Raw genomic sequence first — 27,115 nt, forward strand, 5'->3', positions numbered from 1 at the left:
CAAAATAACTTCTAAAATATAAGTGTAATATGGGAACAGATAAATGAAAGCTGATAGTAAAGCATACAAATCACAGTAGTTAGGACTATTAGGCATCTACTTTTGCTTTCTGAGTATGTCAGGACATTTTAATTACATCCCAATTCTTTTGAAGAAAGCACAGTAAATTTAGTTAACTAAAGCATTTCAGTTCTTAGGTGACTACTTTGGGACTTTGGTGGTGCAGCCCCCTGGGTCACTCTGAGATCTCAGGAAAAGCCATGCATGCTCTGGGAAAACCTCCATTGTGCTGTTATCTTGATTACAAGTGCAGCGACTTTTGAGCATCAGGCACTCTGGCCACACCTGGGCCATCTGCTGCCTGAATTGTGTATCAGAATGATAAGAATTGTGGCCAGAATATAAAATAAAGACTGAAGCCAAACATCTTGAGACCCGATAAATAGTGATCCAAGGAGAGACCTTCTGAGCTCTCCAGGACAGCAGCAGGCTGTGTGACCCCATGTCTCCCCTGAGCTGGGACACTGGGACACCTCTTGGGGTGGATTTCCCAAGGATTGAAAGATCGTCTGTCGATGATTTCACGAGGACTTAAAAGGCCTGATTTTGCGAGGTTCACTGACTGTCCCTTGATGAATGCCAGCACATAAAGGTGAGTAATTCATGAAACTCACGAGAGAGAAATTTTAATCATAGCTTAACCTCTGTGTGTGTGGGTGTGTGTGTAAAATTTGGTTCAGAACTGTTTTATCTGTGTGTGTGCATTGGCAGTTTGGTTCAGAACTATTTGCCTGCCTGTGTGGTTCAGAACCATTTTATCTGTCTATGCGTGTGTGTGATTTGATTTAACCTCCATCTGTGTGCAACCCTGCTGTAAGTTTTGGGTGATCCTTGCCATTTTCAAATCTTTAACTAAGTTGCAAATTTGATTGTAAAAAATTCCATCGACTCACTCTGTTAAATTGGCTGATGATTAAAATTATACAACCCAATCTTGTGATCTTCCTCAAAAATATTGATAAATCCTAAATTGCTGCTAAACCAAAGCTGTGTAACAAAATCTCTTTAATGACAGTGACATATGAAGGCTTGAAGCCTCTGAAATAACAGGGAACAGTAATTAATTTTAAACATAGGAATGAGGTCCAACAACCCATGCATCCGTGGAATAACACTCTCACAAGTAGTCTGATATATTAATCTGTGCTCAAACTGATGCTTCAAAGGAGACTGAAAACACACACACATTCACCTCACAGAGAGTAATTTGGCCATTGTGTACTGGGAAAACCATACCTTTCTAACTCCTGCAGCATACCTGATGGAACAATTAAGCCTGAGATTAAATTACATACATTTTCTTGCACAGAGTTGCAAGCATTACAAAAAAGTTGAGGGCAATGGCCACTTTCTTTTATCAGACATGAAACAAATTGATTTCTTAGGCATCACATAGCAAACCTTTTCCTTCACTAACCAGATAATTTTTGTGATCCTAAAGCCTTGTTAGTATTTTTACATTCCTTTTGAACGGGGGGTATTAGAACTGGACACCAATATATTCATCTCAGCTTTATCAACACTGTGCACTGAAGCAAACTGACCTTTTTAGTTCTTATTCATATTCTCTTTCTTATATATACAAAAATCCCATTCGGTCCTTTGCTGTAGCACTGTATTAAGGCTACATGTTGTCGTGCTTATTTTAACAGTAGCTGAAGTCATCTTCTTCAGAGAATGAGGTGGCTCAGTCATGTGCCACACTCAGTACTCTCTCTTGTGCATCTTTCTAGGAAGAATAGCTCATAGTTTATATGTGGAATGTAAGGCTAATCTCCAACCCCAGATCCTCATCAGTGAATATAACCTTGGGATGTAGGTTTGTTCAACAGCTGTATTTTCATCCAAGAAAACATAAATGCTGAAAAGCCTGTCAGCTGGAACAAACAGTGAAAAGAAACTTTAGAATGAATCTATGTATTAGGTAAAATGTGCATGGGTTTTTTGTCAATAGGACCCTTATAAACCGCTTGTAACAGGATTATCTATTTTATATTTTATAAATATTTTATTTGCTTTCCCTAATGTAACTTATGTCCATTGTGGGCTACATATGGCCCTTCTTGATGTATTACAGCAACAAGCAGTATTTTCTCTTTAGCATTATTAACTATATTATTTAATTTATGTAATAACTGTCAGGGCAGTTAGTGTAGTACTGATGAGATTTTTAATTCCCACTTACCAAAACTACATTATCAGCTCAACATGTACTGAATAAATTTTCTGATACTCACAACGCCTTTGTATAATGGGCTTCTAAAGTATAGTTGGTTGGTGGTAAAATGTGAATGTCTAAAAGAGAATAAAAAATAACAATAATAAAAATCTTTAAACCACAGTGACGCTTCTACTGAGATAAAGGATATCTTCATGATGTCCAGGGAATTGGAAAAAATTGTGCAATTCCACTTCTGGAACTTATTACAAAATAAGTAATACTCATACAAATGGGTCCTTCACAGTACCTATGTTAAGTGAGAGGCTGAATCTTTTCTCTACTCATGTGGTTCTAGGTTGCCCAAACAGTGTACCTGGCATTCATCTACCCTAAATTAGATATCTGAACTATACGTTGATACATCCCATAAACTAAGAGCCTTCATTTAGTTGAGACAAGTGTCCTAGCACAAAAGACTAAGCCTGTGCTCTTTGAACCTTTCAGCAGTTTTACACTCTTCAGATTCCTTTGGAAAAGGCGCCCGAGAGATCTATTCTCATCCTACCTATGCAGCTCCTTCCTGAAACATCGGAAAATAAAAGCCCTGTTGTGCTTGCAGTGTACTTGCAAGGACTTCACAATTCAGCACCCTTGTTCCTATCTCCTGTCTTTTCCTTGCTTCATACAGACACCCTCAGTGATTTGGCGTAACTTCTTTTTGGAATCACACATTCCACTTTTCTTTGAAGATCTCCATGTCACAGAAGAGAAATGACTAGCTTCTACTGCAGACACTGCTGTAGTGAAACAACTTGGTGTCTTTAAGAGGACATGACCCTATGCATGGTAGCTACCTGGTCACCTCTACCAGAATGCCAATCCCATTCCACAGTCAGCTTCAGAAGAAGAATAAATCCTTTTTTTCTAATCAGTCACTATTTCAAACACTCCAGCACTCAGTCACCACGGCCAGTTCCCCATTCTCAGCCTCCCGTGGGGGAGAAGCACAGAGAAGAGGATTAGAATTCCCTGAGAGAGGGTGGGAAGTGGAAAGTGAGGAAGACAAAGGAAAGAAAAGGAAGATCAAAGAGCCAGGGTCACTGGACAGCAGAATTATATAGCTACCTACATCCTCAACTCTCTCTTCTTCGTAGGCACCACACAGTGAAGGAAATAGCTCCTAAGACCACAACAATTTTCCTTCAGCAACATTGCCACACACAATAAGAACACACTCTGCACAACATGATCAGGCATTCTAACATATATTAGAGGAAAACAGTGATGTCTGTGACATGACTGGAAATTAATCTGTCTCAAGAAAGGTTGCAAAGATACATCATGGCATTGAGATAGAGCTGGAAACAATCTACCCACTCTGTATCACCAGTGAGAATCACAATGCTGCATCAAGGAGGATGAGGCGTATGCCATGTGACCTGTCCTCTACACCATCTGCTTTTGGTATTTCCTATCTCTTTAGTCCAGGACCTGTCCTAAACCTTGCCAAAACAATCATGCTTAGGTCAGTGTTTTTATACTAGTGGATGGGCCTTCTTTATGGGATTGATAAAGGAGCCTTGTTTCTGAGCTATTTAGGAAAGGGTGAGCTTGTAGAGAGCAACAGGACTTAAATTCTACAAAATGGCAGTTGCTTCACAACATGCTATGATTATGGTGTAGGCATCTAAATTAGCAGGTTGTTCAAGCACAAGAGAGACACTTTTGATATGTTTGGATCATTAGACACCTGAATGAAACATCGCAGCAGGAATGGGGCAGATAAACAAGATGAAAAGCTAACAAACACTTAAGAGATATTTAAGTGTGTTCCATATGCCTAAATTTGGGTAGATGATTTCCAGCTTATGTGACTTATTGTTCATGTTTATTAAGAAATCTTATTAATATTGCAGAATTGTGTAGTTAATACACAAATTTAGAGTGCTGGCCTTAGTTAATATGCTATTTTGATTTATAGTTTTAAGGAAATAATAGCTATATCAGTAGAAAATTAATCTGCATGGACCTATGTGAGCATATACTCCGCTGCACAGTCTCAACAGCAGTGAATGCATGTGGAAAGAAGCCTTTCTCCATTCCTTCTACATACACATAAGGACTATCCCAAATATTGCCCAAATACAGCAGAAAATGAACATATATAGCAAAATATAGTGGAAATAAACTCATATTTGAAAGAAACTTGAAAAAAACCCCAACCTTACCTCATTTTTAACATAGATTCCATGAGCAACTTCATAACTGCTGCTTTTTTCTAGTTGTAGTACGTTTGGCCTGGAGACTTCCAGAGATGTACTTAGAGCGACCTTTTCCTCAAAAGCTATCAGAAACCAAAATGTCACCTCATCTCCCATGTTCAGATAGTAGACATTCAAATCATGCTGTGTTGAAAAGCTACAACTGAGTAAGAATCTTCAGAGCTAAATGTAGAGCTAAATATTTCAATTTCCAAAGGATAGGTCTGGCGGTATATTCTCAAACCATTAATTAATAACATGTATACATTAGCAGATAGATTCAATTAAAGGACCATGTTTTTCTTTCCATTTATCCACACAGGAAGCTTTACTAATTCTCTCAAGCCAGTTCTTGCAGCAAATAAGATGTTATTTTTCATTTTTATCAATATATTCCCAAAGTAGTCTGTAAGAAGAAAAGCAGCAAGAATACACATTTGTGTAATTTAAATTTACAAAAGATTATGACTGTATTTATTTCAAATTCATTTTTCTTATAGTTGTTATCTTTCTCATATGATATCTACATGTACTTCATTCATATACATACCCAAGTTAAAGAGAAATCTTTTGACAAGCTATAGAATCATAGAATTATAGAATCATTTAGGTTGGAAAAGACCTTCAAGATCATCGAGTCCAACCATCAACCATGCCCACTAAACCATGTCCTGAAGTACCCCATCTACTCGCTTTTTGAATACCTCCAGGGATGGTGACTCAACCACTTCCCTGGGCGGCCTATTCCAATGTCTGACAACCCTCCCAGTAAAAAAATTTTTCCTAATATCCAATCTAAACCTCCCCTGCCACAACTTGAGGCCATTTCCTCTTGTCCTATCACTTGTTACTTGGGAGAAGAGACTGACACCCACCTCACTGTAACCTCCTTTCAGGTAGTTGTAGAGAGTGATAAGGTCTCCCCTCAGCCTCCTTTTCTCCAGGCTAAACAATCCCCCTTCCCTCATCAGCTCCTCATTACACTTGTGCTCTAGACCCTTCACCAACTTGGTTGCCCTTCTCTGGACACGCTCCAGCACCTCAATGTCTTTCCTGTAGTGAAGGGCCCAAAACTGAACACAAGACTTGAGGTGCGGCCTCACCAGTGCTGAGTACAGGGGAACAACCACCTCCCTGCTCCTGCTGGCCACACTATTTCTGATACAGGCCAGGATGCCGTTGGCTGCCTTGGCCACCTGGGCACACCGTTGGCTCACATTCAGTCGGCTGCCAGCCAGCACCCCCAGGTCCTTTTCTGCTGGGCAGCTTTCCAGCCACTCTTCCCCAAGCCTGTAGCGCTGTATGGGGTTGCTGTGACCGAAGTGCAGGACCCGGCACTCGGCCTTGTTGAACTTCATACAATTGGCCTCAGCCCATCGATCCAGCCTGTCCAGATCCCTCTGTAGAGCCTCCCTACCCTCAAGCAGATCGACCCTCCCTCCCAACTTGGTGTCATCTGCAAACTTGCTGAGGGTGCACTCAATCCCCTCATCCAAATCATCGATAAAGATATTAAACAGAACGGGGCACAACACCGAGCCCTGGGGAACACCACTTGTGATCCACTGCCAACTGGATTTCACCCCATTCACCACAACCCTCTGGGCTTGTCCATCCAGCCAGTTTTTCACCCAGCGAAGAGTGCACTTGTCCAAGCCATGAGATGCCAGCTTCTCAAGGCGTATGCCATGAGAGACAGTGTCAAAGGCCTTGCTGAAGTCAAGGAAGATAACATACACAGCCTTTCCCTCATCCACTATGCCTAGTGGCTGAGAGACATATCTTTTGCCCTCTCAATCTCACTCTCTCTTAAAAAAAAAAAATAGGAAGAAAAAAACAGAGGATCTTGCAGGATCATTTCCTTTGTCAACTGGAATTCTTTTGCTTAAGAATCTGGGTGTCATGGGGATAGAAGATGGGTCTTTGTATAGATATAAGGACCATTATTTTGAGGAAGGAAGGCAAACTCCTTAATTTGCTTTTAATGACTGTATAAATTTCAATCTACTGACTCCAGTAGTGTTACCATGTATGATCTCATATGAGGAAGGGGGGATACCAGTGTCTTTAATAAAACAATGACTGGACAAACTAGTTCACCAAATGATCAACTACTCTAAAATACTTATACACTGCACAATGTTTTAAGTAATAATGAAATGCCAGTGGTAACTGTATACATTTCAGATACAGGAATGTTTCTGAGAAAATAGAAGGTACTCAGCACTAGCTGGAGTTTTTGAAGATATAATCCCCATAGGCACACTGGCCACTCTGGATGCATGTGCTGTTAGTACTTGAAGCCATATGGCCTGAGCAGTATTCATGAAGCATGGTCATGCTTCATCTTTTTGCACATAGGGACATAAAGGAGACCACACCATATATTCTGTAGTCCTCTCAAACCCATAATTCTATATCTAAACAGCTCTAGGAGGACCTCTTCCAGAGATAGATAGAAGATGAATAGGCATATGGCATACACATCTCAAAGAACTTTGATTAATGGTAAGTAGCCCTTTAATTTTTCTTTGACAGTATACATAATCCACCATACTAATGGTGATAACAAGAAGCTTCCCCTTCATATCCAGAGCTAATATGGAGTTATCATATGTTAAGAAAAAGATTGCTCTAAGAAACACTATCATTCATAGATGCTTTTACAATGGCATTGTAGGTGGAACTCCAAGTGGCTGCTTCTGACGTCTGACATTTTTAAGTTCTGAGTAGTATACCTTAATCTCTGAAAGCACTTTCACCGTGGAGGGGCTATTCAGCTGAACAGGCTTTGTAAGGGGTTTGTTGTGCTTTTCATTCTTCTGGCTACAGAAAGAAGGAAAGAGGAGTTTGTCTAAATAATTTTGTCCTATTCAGATTAAGATGTCTGCTGTCCAACTCAGCCCTGAAACTACAGGGAGTTTAAGAAAGAGCAGAGATTAATTAATTTCCTAACTCTAATGAAATTCAGATATGGCTGAAATTTTGAATGAGTTCCAGACCATTCCACATGGAAGAAGAGCAACCATTAGTGCCTTGATATTTTTTTTTTTTCACCCTGGTTGAAGTGACCACCTTTATACAGAGGTGAATGAGCAAACCAAATCACCATAAGCTCAGCTGTTCAGTTTACCAAAGCCATGCAATAGTAGGGCTGGCAATTCTGCCATGCTCTGCCTAGATGCTTCCTGTTCTTTGTAAGCAGTCTTTCAGCTGCTGCCATATTTCCAATGATAAGCTCAGCTCTCAAACCATCACCAGGCTATGTTGTTAGGATCCATCCTCTATGTCACATAAGATGCATCAGTAGGTAAGAGTGAGTGCCCAGTAAGCCTGATAGCTTCATCTTGCAAGCTTTGTCCCAATCAATATTTATTGTGGCCTTTGGAGCTGGCTAATTTTGCCTGAGAGAGCCTTTCCGTATGATCCTGCACACTCAGAAGGGTTTTTGATTAGAACAACAGCTCAAAACCGTAGAATAAGATCTCTCAAGTTTCATGAACAATTTTGTAGGATATGGCTGTAGCAGTGTCCAGCAGTGCTCCACTGAACTCCAAACTTCATAGAGGTGGACTCAGATTAGACTTTGGTACAGTTACCAGGTGACTCAAGTAGTAAAAAAGACATACCATTGTCTGTAGAGCGAATGGTACCTGCTTAGTTGAATTATCCTTTAACAGCCAACTAAAGATTAGCAAATACCTTGGGAAAAGACTTGATGGGGTTTCCTGAGGCTGGAATAATGAATAAAAGGACTTTTCTTAATAACACTTGTGTTCTACTTGGGAATTCCAGGTATTTTCAATATGATGCTGTGATTATAATCTGAAAGTGAGTGCCTTAAAGTTAGAAAGTTGTAAAATAATCTCTCTTTGATGTACTGAAAAACTTGTAATATTTCAGTCACCTTCTCTTGAGAGCTATCATGCCATTAAACTCCTAGTCAAACAGAATTGGACAAAAATAATCAAGTTAACTTCATGTAACAAATGCTAAGGCTGAAAGCCAGAGTTTTCATATTAGAATCATACTGAATAGGGAGTGCAGGTTAGAATCATACTGATATGGATATGTTAACCTGCAGTTAGCAATACCTGAAGAATAAATAACTAGTTTGTGAACTCTCTTCTTGGTATGTCTGTCCATCTAAAAATAATAATTTTCACTCTTGAGAGACCAATGAAATGAACAAGTATTATTCTACTACTGTCATTTACAAAAAGGTATCTTCAATGATCTCTTACTTGAAATTTCTTTTACTTTACCACTTAATTAAAAAAAATACTTTATAAGTACTTAAAATATAGTATACTTAACCAAGAATAATCTGGTGAGTAATGGTCCCATGTGACATTTCTGATGGAGAAAGTTTTGATCCAGATATTTCAAAAATATCCATTAGTTGTGTTGCTTTTGTAAGTGTAGTAAACACTCACGTCATCCCGCAGCAGCCCAGATGATAATGCTGCATTTATGTATATCATCCTCAACAGAACTGTAAGGAACAGGTAAGTAAAAATTTCTTAAGCCCCCAGACTGTCGTCTTCCTTATAAACTGCCAGAAAAAAAAGTCTGGAGGAGCTGCAGCCACTGCAGATCAGCAACAATGTAATTTCAGATGGGACTGGGTCATAGCTAACAGCCTCTCCAGATAAAGAAGCAGTGTTTGGAAAATCTAAGAACTTCAGAAAGTTTGCTGTATCTCCCATGTTATTAGATGTTTCATTATATCCAAGATAAACCTCAGAAGATGTCCATGCTGCCAAAGTACTTAATTGTTTTCCACTCTGTTAAAAAAAAATGGCAATTAGATAAATAGTAACTTCTCTTAAAGTTTATATCCAGGATGTACACTAAGAAATCAAGATGTTTTGGGATACATTTTCAGCTAATGTAATTAGGAGAGCTTCACTGAAATGCATTTACAAATTTAAGCTGTGATCCTAAAAATTATTTCATATGGCTGCATGAGCTCATGCAGTGAGAGCCACAGACAATGTGCAGACCTTATTTCAAAATGTTCTTTAAATAAACTTGTTGCTGTCTGGTCATTTCTAATTCTAAACCCAGCATTACATCAATGCAAAGTAGATCTAAAATAGATTCATCCAGACATTTAATGAAGACAATCCGTATCTTAAATGTCAAATGAGAACTACAGATAAGCCACCTGCACTGGATAGACAGATGAACACCAATGTCTTGAATGTATTCCAGTTATTTCACTTTCAGGAAGCTTGTGTTCTACTCCAAGTTTAAAAAAATAATATTAGCTTCTCTTTATAAAAAGTACCATTTATTAAAAATATGATTCCATTATGTGTCAGAGCCACATCAGTTACATTGTTATTTAGGCCTTGGGTCAAAGCATCTGAGGGAACTTTTATTTCTATCTGAGTGTTGAATCCATAATTTGTATAGCACGTTCCAAAATTTGATAGTAAAACTGCTTGTTCTTAGAAAACATGCAGACCATTTAAGGGAGAGGTTGCTATTTTGGGGGAAACAGAGTGAGATGTAATTTTCCTTGCTAGGAAGTGATTGTTTGGGCCTTGGAATTATAAAAGGAGTATCTAGAACAAAGCATTGCTGAAATACTGTTGGCTTTCCATGTATTTTTGCTATGATGTCATCAGATATTGCAGGTATATCGACTGTTCATAATCTTGAAATGGAAGAAACAACAGACAAACTTGAAAACTTCAGTCAGTTGAACTGACTGAAAGAAATTCAACTACATGATTAATGTCACATTCTTAGAAGAACTGCACCTTCAGTGGTGCAAAATTATTTCCAACTTCTGTTTTAATTCCAGAAGACAGATGATGAAAAGAAATCATGGAGAAAAAGATCAAAATTTGCCTACAGTTGGACTTTAACTTCTAAATTTACCAAACCAGCCATATTCCTATCTCAGTGCTGTCTGAGAACTGTACATGACCGAAAGATCTGGCTGAGAAGACAGTATCTGGAGTTAAAAATTAATGGTTGTAACATTGTAACTCCATGGAATAATACAACTTCCACTATTACTGAGGACACCTTCTCCCCATCCTTCCCACAACCTCCTCTGAGCTACTTGGAATGTGGAGAAGAAATTGGATTAACAGAAACTAATACCAAGCCATGTTGCAGATGATGATCAGGGCCACTGATAATTCAGCAAGAGTTGTGCTGATAAGCAGTAAGAGAAAATGGGGCTGAAAAGAGAAAACCTATGTGCAGGAATAGGCTTATTGTAAATCATGCAGACTAGCAAACGTGACAACAGAAATAGTAATGAATCTTGGGAATTTCTAAGTCTTTGGGAAGAAGAATTCTTAGCTTCTTACAGTGTGTGTCTGTGTGTGTGCGTGCATCACATTGACAGTTACACATGCATCCCTAATGCAGATATTCTAAGCACTGAAAGCAGAAAATATTAGTATGCTTGGTGAGCAACTAACACAGATAATCCTACAAAAAATAACAAATCGCATGATGTAATTCTATATCCTTATGCTTATATGCTTCACTTGCCCATGCTCAGTGTATTCCATAGATTAACTAATTTTACTAATCCATTCATTGATGGATTCCTTACAGAGATCAACAATCTGTGTGGTCCTCCAGTTTTAGGTACATAGCATACTGTCACTTTATTAGGATATACATCGATATGAACACAGCTCTAGTAGCTCCAACACATCAAGTCTGGAGTGAGTTTGAAACTTAAGAGGTTTCCTTGACAAACACTCCCGGGAAACAGAGTGTGGATAATGCAAGCTAATCAAGACAGAGAAATGATTTTTGTTACTTTTCAAATAATAGTAGCTGCAGAGCTTTCCAATATTACTTCCCTAACTTCAGTTGGCATAATATGACTCATTCATTAAATACAAAGGATAATAATGGATCTCATGGGGTGCAAAAGGCCGGCATCTCTGAAGAAGATAACTTGTTCAAATATCAAGGCCCAAACAGTTTTGTTTTACTACATCAGGATATAGCAGGACTGACAGAAACTTAAAAATTGAAAAATTCAGCTCAGTACAAAGCAGACCTGGGAGGAATATAAGCTTTCTAGTTTGGGCTTCTGGAGAAAATGTCATGCAGAACAGAATCTATTCCTATTCTTACAAACTGTTTTGTTTCCTGAGAAGCTGCTGCTGAGTTTCAGAGACCTAAGAAGCCTAAGAGCCTCTCACTGTTTACCAAATACTGAGCAAAACTTTTGAGTCTGTCCAAGGTTCCAAAAGCAAAAGAAGCTGGTAGCTCAGTTAAGACTGGCCTTGTTTCTTTTTCTCTCATTTCACTGGAAAATATGTCTCCTGAGAAACAGAGTTTGAAATTTCAGTTTTCATACCTTGTCTAGTGATAAGCATCCTGTCCAGTCTGACTAGAATTTGAATTAGTCTACAGGCTCAGTGCTCTGAAGAGGGATGCTAAGGACACTCTTGCATATGATTATTGGATACAAGTTGTTTCACTACAAACTTACTTCAGTGTTTTTCTATCAACAGATGTATTAACTTCCAGACTTATCTCAGTAAATGAAAAATTTGGAAAGGCAAAAATGATGCAAATTCTGTTCTTGTAGATGCTAACATAAGTGCCACTGGCGTCAATAAATGGTGTTTCCATAAAATAACCAAGCATATGTGAGATGATTCAGATGAATCAATAGACTCTCTTCCTTATTTGGAAGAAAAAAGACTTTTTTTTATAAAGCAATTTTATTTTCTCTTACTCGATTATTCTGCACTTCAGTTGTCTAAAAAAGCAGCAGTTAATAAGACAGAAAGAACTCACACCATTAAGAAACAATTTACTGAAATTGCCAGAATGCATATGTTCCCATTTCGAGGGGTGGGGTGAATTATTTAAGCTCTGCTGTGAAAAATGCGATAGAAAAAGCCCACCTCTGGTTATAGCGACTTTTGATATGGAGCGTTGCTATGTTGCCATCTAGTGAAAAAATAGAAGGGTACAATGGATAATGACTGAGGGAGAGCAAACCAAACCTACATAAACAATACTACATATCCCATTAAAAGTCAAACTCATTTCTTGCAGTATAATACACAGCATTAATTACACGTTGAGAGTAAACTCTTTAAAAAAGCAAGTAAAGTCACAAAATAGTAGTGAACTTCTTATAATTGACATTAAGAGAGTGTGTAAAAATGGGTAAGGGTCAGATGGTGAATGTGCTGCAGGAAATATCTACAGCTGAGAACCCCTTGTAAAATGTAAACCCAGAGTCATTCTTACTACCCCATGACAAAATTTAGCTGATATATTTGGATTAGCTTCACTGAAGGCCTATGTAGGATAAAACTTCACAGATCACAAAACTTGTTGACAAATACCTTTGCTGCACATAACTCCTGTATGTTCACATCACTATTATTTACTGGTTAGTTCTATTTTCTCATGAACTCATAATCATATAAAAACTGTGAATTTTTGTCATTATTGACCTGTTGTGTTTTCATGGCACACCGCAAAATATGGTGAATGCTACACAGTCTTAGAAAGGAAAAGAAGTAATTGCCCTAAAATGCAGTAAGCAGTGATAAAAGTAGAGCAACTGACAGTATCAGAGTCCTTATATTAGTTCTAATATTTACTGGTCCAAAATACTAGAAATAACAGGGCAGAAGAGTTTCATCAGGGGCTCCAGCACAGAAAAAACAGGAATTGAAGGGGATGGCACTGCTTCAGGAAGCTCTTCAAATGTCAGGTTTGTCTGGATACATGAATTGCCCTCTTTGTGACTGTCCAGAGTCACCAAAATCTTACCACAATCCCTTTATTTATTTATAAGAAAACAGACAATAGTTGCTTGTGAAAAGAAAGAAAATAATTCATCCTTTGGAATCCTACGATGTTCCTAAGAAAAAAGCTCCTATGAACATCACTTGATGGTGGGTACTGTAGTATGAGGAGGCTCCGGGATCCCTTTTGCTTTTCCCTCACCTTCCAACCACTTCCTTGCTGTCCTATTTTCTATACAGAACATGCAAACCTCCAGTCAAAGCATGACTGTAATATAAGCAAGCATTAAAAGAAGGATTAATACTTTGGGTATTATTTTATCACATATGTTTAGAACCATATTACTACTGCCATTGCCCTATTACTGCTTATCAAGGGTATAGTTAACTCCTGATTCACAGAAAATGCTGAATTCTTCAGCAACAGGTGAAAGAAAATGTCTAAGATGTGGTACTTTGCACGAATACCTGAACTTTACCCTAAGCAAGCTAGCAGAGACACTGGAAGCAGTTTAACTGAATCTGAATGATATTCTGCCTGAGCTACCTTACTTCTTTTTTGAAATTCTGCCTGAAATAGCACATAAAGTAAAAATGTGCAACCCCCACTTAGAAGTCTAGAGAAGGCTAAGGAAGGGTATCTGTCCAAGATTCTTTTCTAAATGAGGATGAGGTATTCAACACACCACCTTACACAAGTCCTGAACTTCCAGGAATGGCATACCTGAATGGGGGGATATGTTGGAACTTTGAGCTGATACCTACAACTTGACAATTAAGACTCAAAGATCATTCATTACAGTAACAATTTTAGGTGATTTTTGATCTTGCTTTCTACTCCATGAGCTTCTGTGCATATGAAGTAGAACAATTACATGTAGTGAGTTTTTTATGATTGACAGAAAGGCCTGCATAACTTTAAGTACTATGGTGAATGAAACAAAGGGCAGCTAAACATGTAGATGACAAGCTGTCTTCAAAGAAGAGGAAAAATAGCAAAATTATTATTGAAGCACAAAGTTATATCAAAGTAGAAAAAAGAGGCTCAGAGATGGGCCTTTCATCAACAGCTCTCATCAACAGCTCTCATCATGGCCCTACTCATCAACAGCTGTTTGAAGAGTTGCAAGTGTAGGTATTTTAAAAAGCAGTCCACAAAAAAACTCCAACAAAAACCATACCCTAATTTTGGATGCTCCTGAGAATAGTACTTTTCTTTTTTCAAATAGGTATGAACAACAGGTTCCTGCCCCAAATTCCAAACCAGCCTGCTGAGTATCTGAGAACACTGTTTAAGTAAAATAAAGGTTATTTTTGTCCAGTTAGTGTAAAGCTGTTTATTTCAACATTTCTCTTTTGAAATTCTGAAGTTGTAATAAGCTTTGATATTATAAAATAAATTTTTAAACAATGACATACCATTGAAATCATATTTACTCAATCTATACATTTCAGAATACATAACAGTCAGAGCCAAGTTCAGTTTTCTCTGCGTTCTTTCCAGAGCAGCAGACAGAAAACAAAACCACTTTCCTAACATCTAGTTATCTAACAACAAAAATGCCCTCACAATACAATTAATATTGCTACCTTTTTCTTCTGTTTCATTTTAATCTTGAAGATAGTAATAAATGTTAAAAAATTAAAAGATATAATGATGGCAACTTAAAATAATAATAAAAAATATTAAAATAAATTGTGGTCCCATGCATGCATGCCTCGTGTCAGATACTGTACCAAAGACTAATCACTTTCTGCCATTTGTTTAGGTCAGAAACCCATTCCTAACAAAATTTATTGTACATATTAATCCCTACAACTAATCCATGTCAGATAATGTCTTAAATAAATCTCCATTCAGTCCAGAGAACTATCTGTATAGATCAGCTTGTACATAGGTTGTCACATTTTAGGTCTAAATTAAACCAGTAAATTGACATCCCTGTTTATCACATATCATGACTTCCACAATGCTTTTGCTTAAACCTTTTTCCAACAGTTTGCTATGCAGGTGCATGAGGAAATCTGAAAAGAGACTTCTGTTTAACTGTCACACATTACTGCCAGTTACAATTTCTTAATATAATTTTCACAAAGACTAGAATTTGACTGAATCACTAAAACTTGCTAATTATTCTATCTCTATGAAATAGACAATAGGTTTCACCTCACTCTTTATACCTGTGTTACTGTTGCAGTATTAGCAGGAGAGAAAACCCTGCAAACTTGTTTTCTGTAACACAGTAAAAGGAAATAAGTAAAGATGTATGCAGGCAGTATATTTCAATAAGACATTTCCACTTTCAACTGGTAAATTTTCACAAGACATGCATTTTAACTTTTTTCTTAAGTGGCATCATTTCAACGTACTTGTGATGGAATAATTGCAGTGTGGTTCAGTTCGGAAGCATCTGCACTTTCAGAATCATATATCCACAAAAATAACTTCTAACAAGTAAAAAAGAGACACAAGTTGATAGTTTTTTAACAAACACCAGTATTCTACCACTGTGATAGTATTTCTTCTTGTGACGACACATAGCAATATTAACTTGGGCAAAGCATATGCTGCAAGCTAGTACTGTACTCTTTCTTTTTGATGTGAACAGGCAACACCAACTGAGGGAAGCAGCACCTCCTTTCTCAGAAATAAAGGGAGAAAGAGTAAGAATTTATGCAGAAGAATTTTTTGTCCTCTGAAGCTGTCATACTTCCCTTAGAAATCCTTCCTCAGTCTCTCTCCACTCTTGTGGGCTATGCAGCTATATACAGCCTGTTCTGCTGCAGCAAAGGAAGAGGGGTTACTCACTGCTGAAACAAAACAGGACTTGTTTCTTGTCAAGGAAATGTTACGAAGCTGTCATTTAAATGTGCACCATGTATGCTTCCATGACTGGCACATCGCTGATATACTGCTCTTGCAGTCAGGAAGAAAGCAAACGCCTGGTATTTCCATCTCATGGTATACGCAGGGGCAATCATTCAGCGAGGCAAACTCACCACCTTTACCACAAAGTATAGTGGTGTAAGGATGTGCACAGAGGCAGTTATCATAAAACAGCTGACATGCTGCAAGTTTACATCCTACAGTTCGCATCCTGCAGTTTTCTATTCATCTACTCAAATCAAAATGCCAAGTTTTGCAATCCATCCTTAGAATAGAGCAAGCTGAGTAATCATACAGCTGCTTGCTCAGAGGTGGCTGAGTAGAATAACTTGCACAGGGAGAATATAAGCTTGCTTCCACAGCTGTGAAGTTCAATCATTTTTAGCAGACTGCAAACTACTTATGAATTCAGTTTGTTAGCAAGGACACTTTTTTTACTATTTAAAGTTTTTGTATTTCCCCACATGATCACAATCTCTCTCACAGTCAAAGAGGGGGTGAGATAGGAAATAATTTATGTTACCATCTCTTTATATTAAATTTGGCAGATGCTATGAAATAAGGAATTTTATAAACAAGATTATATTAGTTTCCTGTACCAATGGAATGTTTAATCAGATTCATTGTATGCCACACACATTTTAAAAATCTCAAACAAGTACACAAATTCAAATAAATGAATAGTAGGTTGGTCTGACATTACTCAGCCTGAATTTGTGTCAAAATTGTTTTCCATAAAAATGAGAAAAAAAAATTTGAGAAGAGCTAAATTAAGATATAAGGCCAAAGAACACATTCAAACTTAAATTTACCTGGCTTTCACTTATGTAGAGTGGATCTGTTCTACAAAAACAATAAATTAACATATTACTTTATTATTAAAAAGCTTGCTATTGAATAAAACTGTTTTACACAATTTAAATCAATCTGCTTGTATGAGATGTGTATACAGTGTCTAAAATAATGTTTTTAGCATACTGGCTTTGGTTGTTCCACTGCATAAATATTTTAATATTTAAAGACAGATCCATATTTGCTGATGTTTCTCATTTAAAAATACATTCTAAGCATCCTTCATAGGCTTTTTCATAACGTAACCTTTCTCTCACCAAAAAAACATACTGTTTAAAGAAAGCATGTCTTCTGAAAGTTATCAGATTAAAAAGATCAGTTTGCAAGGAAGTATACCCACTGTATCAGAGTGCACAATGGAGACCCTGTGTTGTGCCCTAAATGAGGAGAAGACTCCCCTCTCCAATGAGGAAGACATGCTCCTCTCTGTAATGACAAAACAGGGAGCAAAGTGCTGCTTGTGTTAGAATTGGGGTCTCCAAGTCTTCTGCACTCTTGCTGCAGCTGGAATGGGTAAGGTCTGAGGTCGAGGGAAAGGCAAGGAAACTGCTGTATCTTGGATGTCAGAAATACAATAGAATTAGGATTGCATGAAATCAAACCCCATTAAACATCCTGGATGAAATGTTAATTCTGATGAAGTCAATGCTAAGCATCCACTGCCTTCAAAAGAGGTCAAGAATTCATCCATCAGTTCAAGTGGAAAAAAGAAGCTGTAGACAAGGATCAGAGTTTATAATATGGAAGCATGTTTTAATCACCACTCAAGTAAAATGTTAAAAATCTACCAATTATCTTCAAATTTACTAAAAAATTCCATATGACTACAAAACTAAATTTGCAGTTTTCAAGCAAAGACGCAAGTAATACTAACTAGTGTGACTGAAGTAGAAGAAAAAAGTCTGATCTATGGTTCTTCTAGGATAAGAGAGATTGCTGCTATTAAGGCTGTCTTTGGCTTCTTGTCAATCACGTTTTGTTTAAGTTTGGTAACTGTACTCAATGCATTCCTTCCAGCAAAACAAAACAAAAAAGCAATTAAGTGCTCCTTTCTGCAGCAATATCTGGGAAGTAGAGGAAGACATTTGCTGGCAATATTAACACTAATCAAAACAGAAAACATGCAAGAAAGTTTACCCTGGGGTTGACAGAAAAAAATCTGAGTAAGGAGCTTACTAGCCTACTATACAATAAACAGAACAGTTACATGGCTTTGAGGGCAAGCACATGATGCTTTGTATTACACAGGAGTTTTCAGAGGGGTTCAAAAACTGTGAAAAAGAAAGCTACTGCTGTTTATTTCTATTATGTTCAGAAAAACAGGACTTTGCACACCTATTTCGTGAGCAAAAGTATGCAATTAAAAATATTCCTGACTAGCATTATAGATGTTTTCCTCCTAAATAAATAAAGCAAGCCAAATACTGGCAAACTCCATGGATGATAGGAGCAGAATACAAGTTACTGTTTTCACCTAAAAACTACTGGTTTTATTCAGGAAATCTACAAAACTTTTTCAGTAGTCTCATGACTTTCCTAGTGCTTCCAAGTATAAGCTGATCATAACTCTGGTAGGGCTTCCTAGACTGACAACCACTAGGGTTCCTGCCTGGTCCTACTATGTTAAAACATGTGCTTTTATGCTTCACTACTCATTTTTTCTTGGCCTGTCTAGCACACTTCACAATCATGCTCTCTGCCTCCACACAAGTGGCGCCCTCTGTTCAATTATTTTTAATTCCTATTTGTTTGAGCAGAGGTTTTTTAGATGCAACTTCACTCTGACATAGCCTTCTTCAGAGATGTTAGAGTGTGCAGGGAGACATGCTTACATTTTAAGGTTTAAAAATCATTACTTTAGTGAGTAGGATAAACACACATACATAGACAAAAGAATAAAGTCTCTGCCTCATTTTTCTCGCTTCTAACAAGCATTCTTTGGAATCCTGCAACAGCATCCAAGACATTTTTATTTCTACAATTCACTCTTTCCAAGAAACATACTTGTTTCTGACCCTTGCAATCAAAATCCCCCTGCATTCCACAGTAGATATGTTCTTCAATAGCCTTCAGACCTGTTAGACATACATCCTCCCAAGTTCATCTCTTTCCTTTGTAATCTATTGCTTATGAGCTGCCTTCTGTAATAATTCTGTCTTGAAACACTGATTTACCCTGGACAATGGCTGGCTGCATTTTTGTTCCGTGCTACATCTGAATCCACATGTCAATATCCTCTTTTCATGTTCTATGGATTTTAATTCAATATGCAAACAAAGCAGTTCTTAATTTGACCCATACATATATATATATACATACAATATCCAACATTATGCAAAAATCATAAATTCCAAACTGTCAGGTTTTTCATTTATTCACATAGATCATGAAAAATACCATCCCTGTTAGAAAATGTTACTATTATATATTTCCAAACATATTCACACAGAAAAAAACCCTTACCTGTCTGTTTGTGAAGCTGCTGTCACATACCACATGAAACAATGAGAATGATCAGAAGCTGGCAAATACCACTCTTTACCCTCAAATGTGTAGAAGACAGAAACATGTTTTGCTTTGATACACTGTTCTTCCTAGTGCTACTGGTTTATGTTTTACTTGTATCAATATATACATCTACATAATGCTTTATTACTTACAGAAAAAGCTTTGATTTATGAATAGTCCAATTGAATTCAGTAAGACTATTTACAAACACACAAGCATGCTTGGAAACTCCAGGTCCTAAAGCCTTGGTCAATAATCACATATGTAGGTTACAACTCATCCCAGCACTTGCTACCTCTCGTTCAACCAGTAGTTGAAAACTCGAACAGCTGAAGCTATTCTGGAATAGCTCAAGAGATACTGGTAGGAAATCGAAATATTAAAGGCGACAAGAGAGCTTGAACACATGGGTAGAATTTAGGATTATTTAGATAGAAAGGGTGAGGTGAAACATAAATGGGAGAGAAGTAGGGTTTTGCACTGGGAAAGGCTCATAGGAGAAGGAGAGAGTTAGAGAACATGAACACATAGGCAACAATTGGTTTTGATGTTCATGAAATAAGTGGCAGCAATCCCATCCAGTAAGAGAAAATACTAAATTAAGAGAGGTTTCTTACATGAAATGTATTTGTTCTGTTTTGTTTTGTTTTAAATGCCTGTATATTAGATCCTTTCTGCATAGAATGCACTGCATTTATGCAGTTTACGTATGTTTTTGTGCCACCTTAAATGGCGGTGTAAATGGGGACATAGACCCAATACTATTCACTTCTTTGTAACAGTCTTATCTAATGAACAGGGATTCAACATGGTATTAGAAACTTCCTTAATACCTTTAAAAGACACTATAGCTCCTTCTAGTCAGTGATCACAATAAGGATTCAGCATGAGCTTCTTCAGATCCAAAACCAATTACAGTTCAGATACCAAAACACCAATTACATTCTTTACAAAATACTGAAAAAAATCCTAGTAAGTCAAGGGTTTTTTTTGTAAACATGGTAGAAATCTGTGACAATATCCACATAAGCTGTGCTGTTCCAGTGTAACAGGCAGGAAATACTACTATTACAAACCCATTTAAGAATCAAGAGTTCTGATGAACTTAGTAAGAAAATGAATAATGTCTGCACAACGGTTTCTTATCTCTCATTTAATGTAAGATTAAAATCTGTTAAGATTGTCCCATACATTTTTTAATCTTTAATCATACTACAGAATTTGGTATAAAAGCACTCAATAGTCATTACAAAACTACTGTGAGAAAGCTGAGTTCTTCTGCAGCTGTATATAAGCAAGCTGCCTTTTGTCCCCAGAGAAGATAAGGGATGCAGATAGGTCTGTAAAGCAAGCAGAGTAACTGGATCTTAAAGGGGTAAGTGTAAAATATTTAGTAGTTCAATAAAATAAAAGACTCTATCAGAAATCTCAGAATTCATTGATTCATCTTGCAAGCAAATGAACCACCTCTACACTAGTTAAACTCTGTTCTTACTTGGAAGTTTTCCTTCCCAACCTTTAGAGATAAAGACAGGTTATTTGTAAATAGCATATTCAATTCTGGAGCTCTATTTCACAACAGACTATGGGTGCTGTGAGGCATCAGCATCCAAACCATCACCAAGTACACAATGGCACAATGATCAGACCACAGTTAATTTTCTCACAATTTATTTTCACAGCTTACCTCAGCCTTTATTATTGGTTTTACTCTGTCAGTCCCAGCAAATGGACAGTTCAGTGTTGGTTTTGGTGAACTAAAATTATTTTAAAAATAAACATGACTCATAGCACAAATGTTTAACATTAGTTAACATGAGATATGTGCATCTGAGAATCGATTAGATTAAATCTTGAAACTTTAGGATTTCAGGGTCCTCTTCATAAGTTTGTGCAAGAGAAAAACCCCACACTTCTATTAAACAGAGAGTACAATCTAGCAGTTCAGCACTCCAGTGACAGACAATCTACATCTCTAAGACTGAATGTTTATAGTTTTAGGGCATTATTTCTAAGCACATTGGACAAAATTTAAAAGAAAAAAAAAAAGAAAGAAGAATGTGAGAGAAACTTAAGCCTAAAAGCATGTAAAATATTCATTAAGCTTTTGGGTCAAGTTTTTTCTTACATGTATGTGAGACAACCCAGCTACTGTACAGTATCAGTGACACTTTGGGGAACTACAAGTTGACTGTCTCTCAACAGCTACATAAACAAGCCCCTTAATGACAGACAACTGGCAGGGCACACTTCCCAGCCCCTGAGCTCTCTAAGAATGTGGTATGGGTCATTCTAGAGACATGCACATCTTGGTCACCTGCCTTGAAGGTCACACTTCACCCCATTCACCAGTTTAGTCTCATCCTATCTTGTTCCAAAACGTCAGATAGGATTAGTAGCAAAATAAATTAAGGATTTATCAGGACTCGGGTATTATGGGTTACAGGTTAACAGAGACAAAAATCTTTATTCTAACCTATATTTGACAACCAAATACAATCTTGGTTGGTGCAGCAGCTCTCATCCACAGCCCTTGTGGCACTTTCAAGAGATGGTGAACTCAGGGTGCTGTTTTTAAACAGATAAAGCTGATGCAAACCAGGGCTACTGTGCTCCCCTCCCTTGAGCTGACACTTTTGCAGTAACCTGGATGAGGGAACTATTCTAACCAAAAACCAGACCTAGGAAAAAGGAAAAGTTTTCAGCCAATTCAAGATCTTTCTTAGTCAAATATTGTATGATATTTGGCATCCTGTTTTAATGAACAAAAACAACAAAAAGGATTCATCCATTTATTAGCGTCTTTGTTTGTTTGTTTCCCTTACACAGTGCTTCATTCTCCTTGAGACATATTCTGAGAAATTTATAAATCTATAAAGTCCTGCAAAATATGAATCACCCAATATCTATCACATGCATTATATTAAACTTTCAATGGCTGATGCTGTCAAAGGCTAAGACCGAGACAGAACACAGTATCTTTGTACACACTTAACATATTGTAACACTAAGGAACAGGGAACTTATTCACACCTGCCTTGGAGAGTAAGCTGCCACTTGGATCAGAAGAAGCAATGAAATTCTGGGGGGGGAACAACACTGTAATAAAAGCTAACTTGTATCATATATGTCCATTTTCGTATTTAACATATTATAGGTAAATATTTAAATTACAGTACCATACATACAAAAAACTCCATTTCATTTCTGCTCTGCAAAGACAACAATTCGTTTGCTGTTCTTTCAGAGAAGACAATATGCAGATCTGAAGAACACACTTAAAATTTTTTTACTCTCTTTTTTTTTTTGTATTATTACATAAAATAATTGTCTTTGTAAATCAAAATCTACAAATCTCATTTCCAAGGAAAGGATTTAGCTTTACAACTTTTCAATGACAGAATTTTATTTTCCTGTTTATCTCCACTTTTGTCAGCTGCTACCTTATTTACACTTGCATGTAAAAAACACACTTCTGTAAACTGCCTATGAAATTTCAAAAGTATCCAGTAATATCTTAACTTTTCTTTCACTGAATTCAAAATCTTGCTATTGTGATGTGTATGATTTTTTAAGCTCTTACCTTTTATCTTCTGCAGTACATACATCAGGAAATTCCCACTCAATAAATGAAGTTCCTTCATATTCTAGAAATATCTAATCAAAGAGTTGATAACACTTGCTAGTGTGTGCAAATATATCAATCGTGACAACATATACAGATATTACTTTATAATGTTCTTAATCTTGTTTTTATCATGATAAAAAGATTAATGAATGTAACAAAAATAATTAGGGTAAATTTTAACTGGAAAAACTAATTTAAAAACAGTAATAACAAGCAACAAGCAGGGATCAATTACATTAGCACACTGTTCAAATAAAATTATGTATGTCCTAACTGTATAATGATTTCTATTCCTCCTAAGCTAAGCTGACAGCATTCTGGACAGTCTGAAGTGCTACAGTTGCCAATCGTGTCTGGCACAGTGATTCTTAGACTTTTTTTGACCATGGCACTAAACACCCTACATTTTTTGTGGGCCACTGTACATCTTAACATTAAATTAAAACAGGAAAATACTCTAAAGATGCTGTAAATAATCAGGAAGTAAAATTAACTTACCTTTTACTGAATGTTTTAATGAGATAAATGTGACAAATTTAAATAACACAGTTCTGTAGGACACCTGCAGATTAGCTAACCATGGCCCACAGACCACTTTTCTGCAACCACTGTTCTAGTGTAGATAAGACCTCAGTGTAAAATATCTGAGTATTTCATCATTGTCACAGGTAAAACCGTTTTAACAGAAAACTCATACCATGGACCACGTGCCCTGACATTTTCATTGCCAAGGGCTATTTTTTCATCGCATACTTCCCCTGAAACTCAGAAATTGCTTACACTAGGAAAAACAGTACCAGAAAAGTATTAACATTGTTCACTAGTCCTTCAACACAATTAAGAAGTATTAATAAGGAGAAAGAAATAGCACTCCATGACCCATCAGCCATGCTGAGCATTAGCTAATAGTCCAGTTTACCTTCTTGTTACAGCATTTTCCCTTCATTCATGCTCACCGTTGATTTTCTGAACTACTGCAGTTCTTACCAAAATTCTCCTCTAAACTACTTTGTGTTTCAATTTTTTTAAAATACATGATCAGAATATGTGGGATACTTCATCAGAATGATTGAAAACATATAGATGTAACAATTCTGCATATCTCTTCAACACATCTGAATGAAATGCAGATCTCGCACTGCTTCCGTTCAGTGTTTATTTATTAAAAATTCCTGTCTGAGTCTCCTGCAGTTTATTGGGAGGCAGGAAATCCAGTCATATGAAAAGCCTGAATATAACCAAATTAGAGTGAAATTTGTGATAAATGTAACTGCCTCAGTTCTTCATATCCAGTCACTAACATTGAACAATTCAGAAGACAATACAACTTAAACTTTATCAGTATACACTTCTACCATGGGTTCAGTTTTACAAAGTCAATCCCGTATACCAGCTTGCGAATGCCAGAAAAGGCAGCCACATTCCTTCATTCCTTGAACATAAACTCTTGCCACTTTGTGCCACCCCTAAATGCCCACCTGACCTCTCACAGAGCAGATTCAGCTTGCCCAAATAGCAAACCAAGTTAATATAGTCCACAAATGTTAGAGGAAAAAAACAGTATGGTAACATTGCATGTTCTCGCTGGTTTTCTTGCTTATACTAAATGAACTGAAATAAGTGCAATTGGGAGTTTCTGCACAGTTTTATTCTAAGCTCTTACTTATACTACAGCAAATGCCTGTTTTTGACAAGGGGCATTAGACACCAGCTGTGTTTGTACTTTAGTCAAGAGTTACCATGTTTTAGAACTATACTATAAATACAGTTGGTGAATCATGCCAATAAAGAGTATTTAATATGTTTTACAGTATTAGAATGAAAGCTTCCATTTAGTTTACAAAGAAAAGGGGGTGGAGGAATGACAGACCCCTAAGACCATGTATTAAATAAAAATTCTAAACCTTGCAGTACCAATCAGTATTGATTAGCTTGATCTTAATTAAATACTTACAGGTTTTCTGGAAGTGAAGAGTTCATAGTTTTCTTCACTGGTTCTACACCTACCAAGAAAACATACCAAAACATAAATCTCAAAACTCTTCAACACCAAATAAAAATAGCAGAACAATGGATTCGTATGCCTGAGACCTCTTTGGAAAGTGGCATTACACTAATACCACACTGTTAGGACACTACCATGACAGGCTCAAATTTATTCTGAGATTTGAGGGAAAATTTGTGTTGGCAACAGTGAGATGTTAATACAATTCAGCTATACTGGAAAACCATATCCTGAAACATTAATCTGGACCATTGTTTGGGGAGTCATGAGATGATCTATGGCCTCAGAAGTGAGTGCACTAAAACAAAGTTTGCCATTGCGTCAGCAAGACTGGAGAAACTGACTTCAGCAGTTCCTTGTGGCTTTTAGTGACTTCCCACAGGCTCTGTGCAGCAATACAGAAATCATGGCTGGTTTTTTTTTCAGCACAAGCAGATGAAAATATTAATACTATGGACTACACTGAATGTTTAAGGAACTATTTGCTCTTTGAAGTGTATACAGGCAATTGCCTTGTATCATTTGTAATTGCTGAACATCTCTGTACTGAACTGACTACTTTGTCATAGCATCTCTTTGCAGCGACATTCAGGATTTAGATATTTGCAATTATTTTTTTTTAAATGTTCTCTGTCAAGTCCGTATTTAATTTTCTGTTATGTACCTTCCCAGCTTTGCAAGACATAACCTTTTCTCCAGTGGCTTTTACAGATCCTCAAATTCTTGGTTAAAGTAAACCTGAAGGAGCAAAGAAGCAACTAATATCAAACTCTACGACTTGCCAGACAGCTGCAGATTGTGACTGCTCAGTGAGTCAGGTTTTTGAATAGCTGTCTTAGCAATAATTACGTCATTCAGACTTACGTCTTTTTAATAGCTACTTTACAGAAAAAAAATCTTCCCCCAGGGGTGTTGATTCTGTGAAGCAGGAAAGAATGAAAACAGCCACTGAGACATCAGTTCCACATGTAAACCCTCAAGTATGCATGATGAAGGCATTTCTCTGCTATGGGTTTTTTCCATTATTTTTTTAACTTGTGAATAAGCCTGGGGCCATGTTCCGGTGTCTCTGGAGAAAATGGCCTCTTACATTTAGCCCCTGCTTCTACAAACCCTAGTTTACATTCTTATCATTAAGTCAGCAAAACTAACCATATAGGCAAAGCTGTGATATACTGCAAACCCACGCCAGCAGGCCTGACATCTGTGACAGGTAGGCCTTGCCCACAGAAGACGTAACCTGAGGGGAAACGGGGAGCCGCACCAGACCGAGACCCTCCGGCTGGCAGGGACCAGAGACTCCGGCTCTGGTTCAGGAGCGGTGCGGGGACACCTGTAGCACGTCAGGCCGCGGGCTGCTACTGCCTCCCAGACAGCCAGCTCTGGCGAACGGACACGGGACCTGTGGCCACCAAACCCCAGGCCGCATATATCGAGCCGAGGCCAGACCCGACGCACAGAAGCAACCCCCCCATGCCTCCCCTCAGCGCCCTTGCCCCCTCCTTCCCCCTCCGCAAGGCGCAGCCGCCACCCAGCCTCAGCAGGGCCAGCGACGCCCGGTGAGGCGCCGTGGCCGCTCCGCCGCAGCGGCCCCTCCCCGCTCCCCAGCCGACACGGCCTCGCGCCGCCGTTGGGGCGCACGGGGCAAGCGAGCAGGAGCCAGCCCGCCACAGGTGCGGCCCCCGGGGACTACGCGCCCCAGCATGCACCGCGCCCGGTCCCCCGCGGCGCCCTGCGCGGGGGAGGCCGCGCGGCTCGCTGGGTAATGTAGTCCGGGCTGCGAGGCGCGGGGGGAGCGGCGCGAAGGCGAGGGAAGGGGGTGGGGGGGAAGGCGCCGGGAGAGGCACCGGCGGCTCCCGTTTTCCGCGGGGGAGCGGGGCGGGGATCCGCCTGAGGGCAGGGGTCTGCCCGGCGGGGAGCGGCGGGGGAGGCCGCGCTGGCGGGGCCGGTAGGCGGCGGCACCTGGACGCGGCAGCGGCACCACCGCCCGCCCG

General features: G+C 38.3%; 1 protein-coding gene across 1 annotated transcript in view; it reads right to left on the reverse strand.

The window, feature by feature from the left end:
• CATSPERE (catsper channel auxiliary subunit epsilon) overlaps positions 1 to 19,478 on the reverse strand; it is a 35,150-nt gene extending 15,672 nt beyond the window's left edge. Inside the window, 10 exon segments of the mRNA XM_075042185.1 lie at positions 8,800 to 8,868; positions 8,870 to 8,914; positions 8,916 to 8,973; positions 8,975 to 9,023; positions 9,026 to 9,269; positions 9,653 to 9,740; positions 14,423 to 14,529; positions 15,612 to 15,689; positions 16,941 to 16,971; positions 19,444 to 19,478. Of these exon segments, the coding sequence (XP_074898286.1) occupies positions 8,800 to 8,868; positions 8,870 to 8,914; positions 8,916 to 8,973; positions 8,975 to 9,023; positions 9,026 to 9,269; positions 9,653 to 9,740; positions 14,423 to 14,529; positions 15,612 to 15,689; positions 16,941 to 16,971; positions 19,444 to 19,478 (804 nt within the window).
• Positions 19,479 to 27,115: the final 7,637 nt, after the last annotated feature.

The sequence above is a fragment of the Buteo buteo genome, chromosome 12, assembly GCF_964188355.1.
Source record: "Buteo buteo chromosome 12, bButBut1.hap1.1, whole genome shotgun sequence".
Lineage (NCBI taxonomy): Eukaryota > Metazoa > Chordata > Aves > Accipitriformes > Accipitridae > Buteo > Buteo buteo.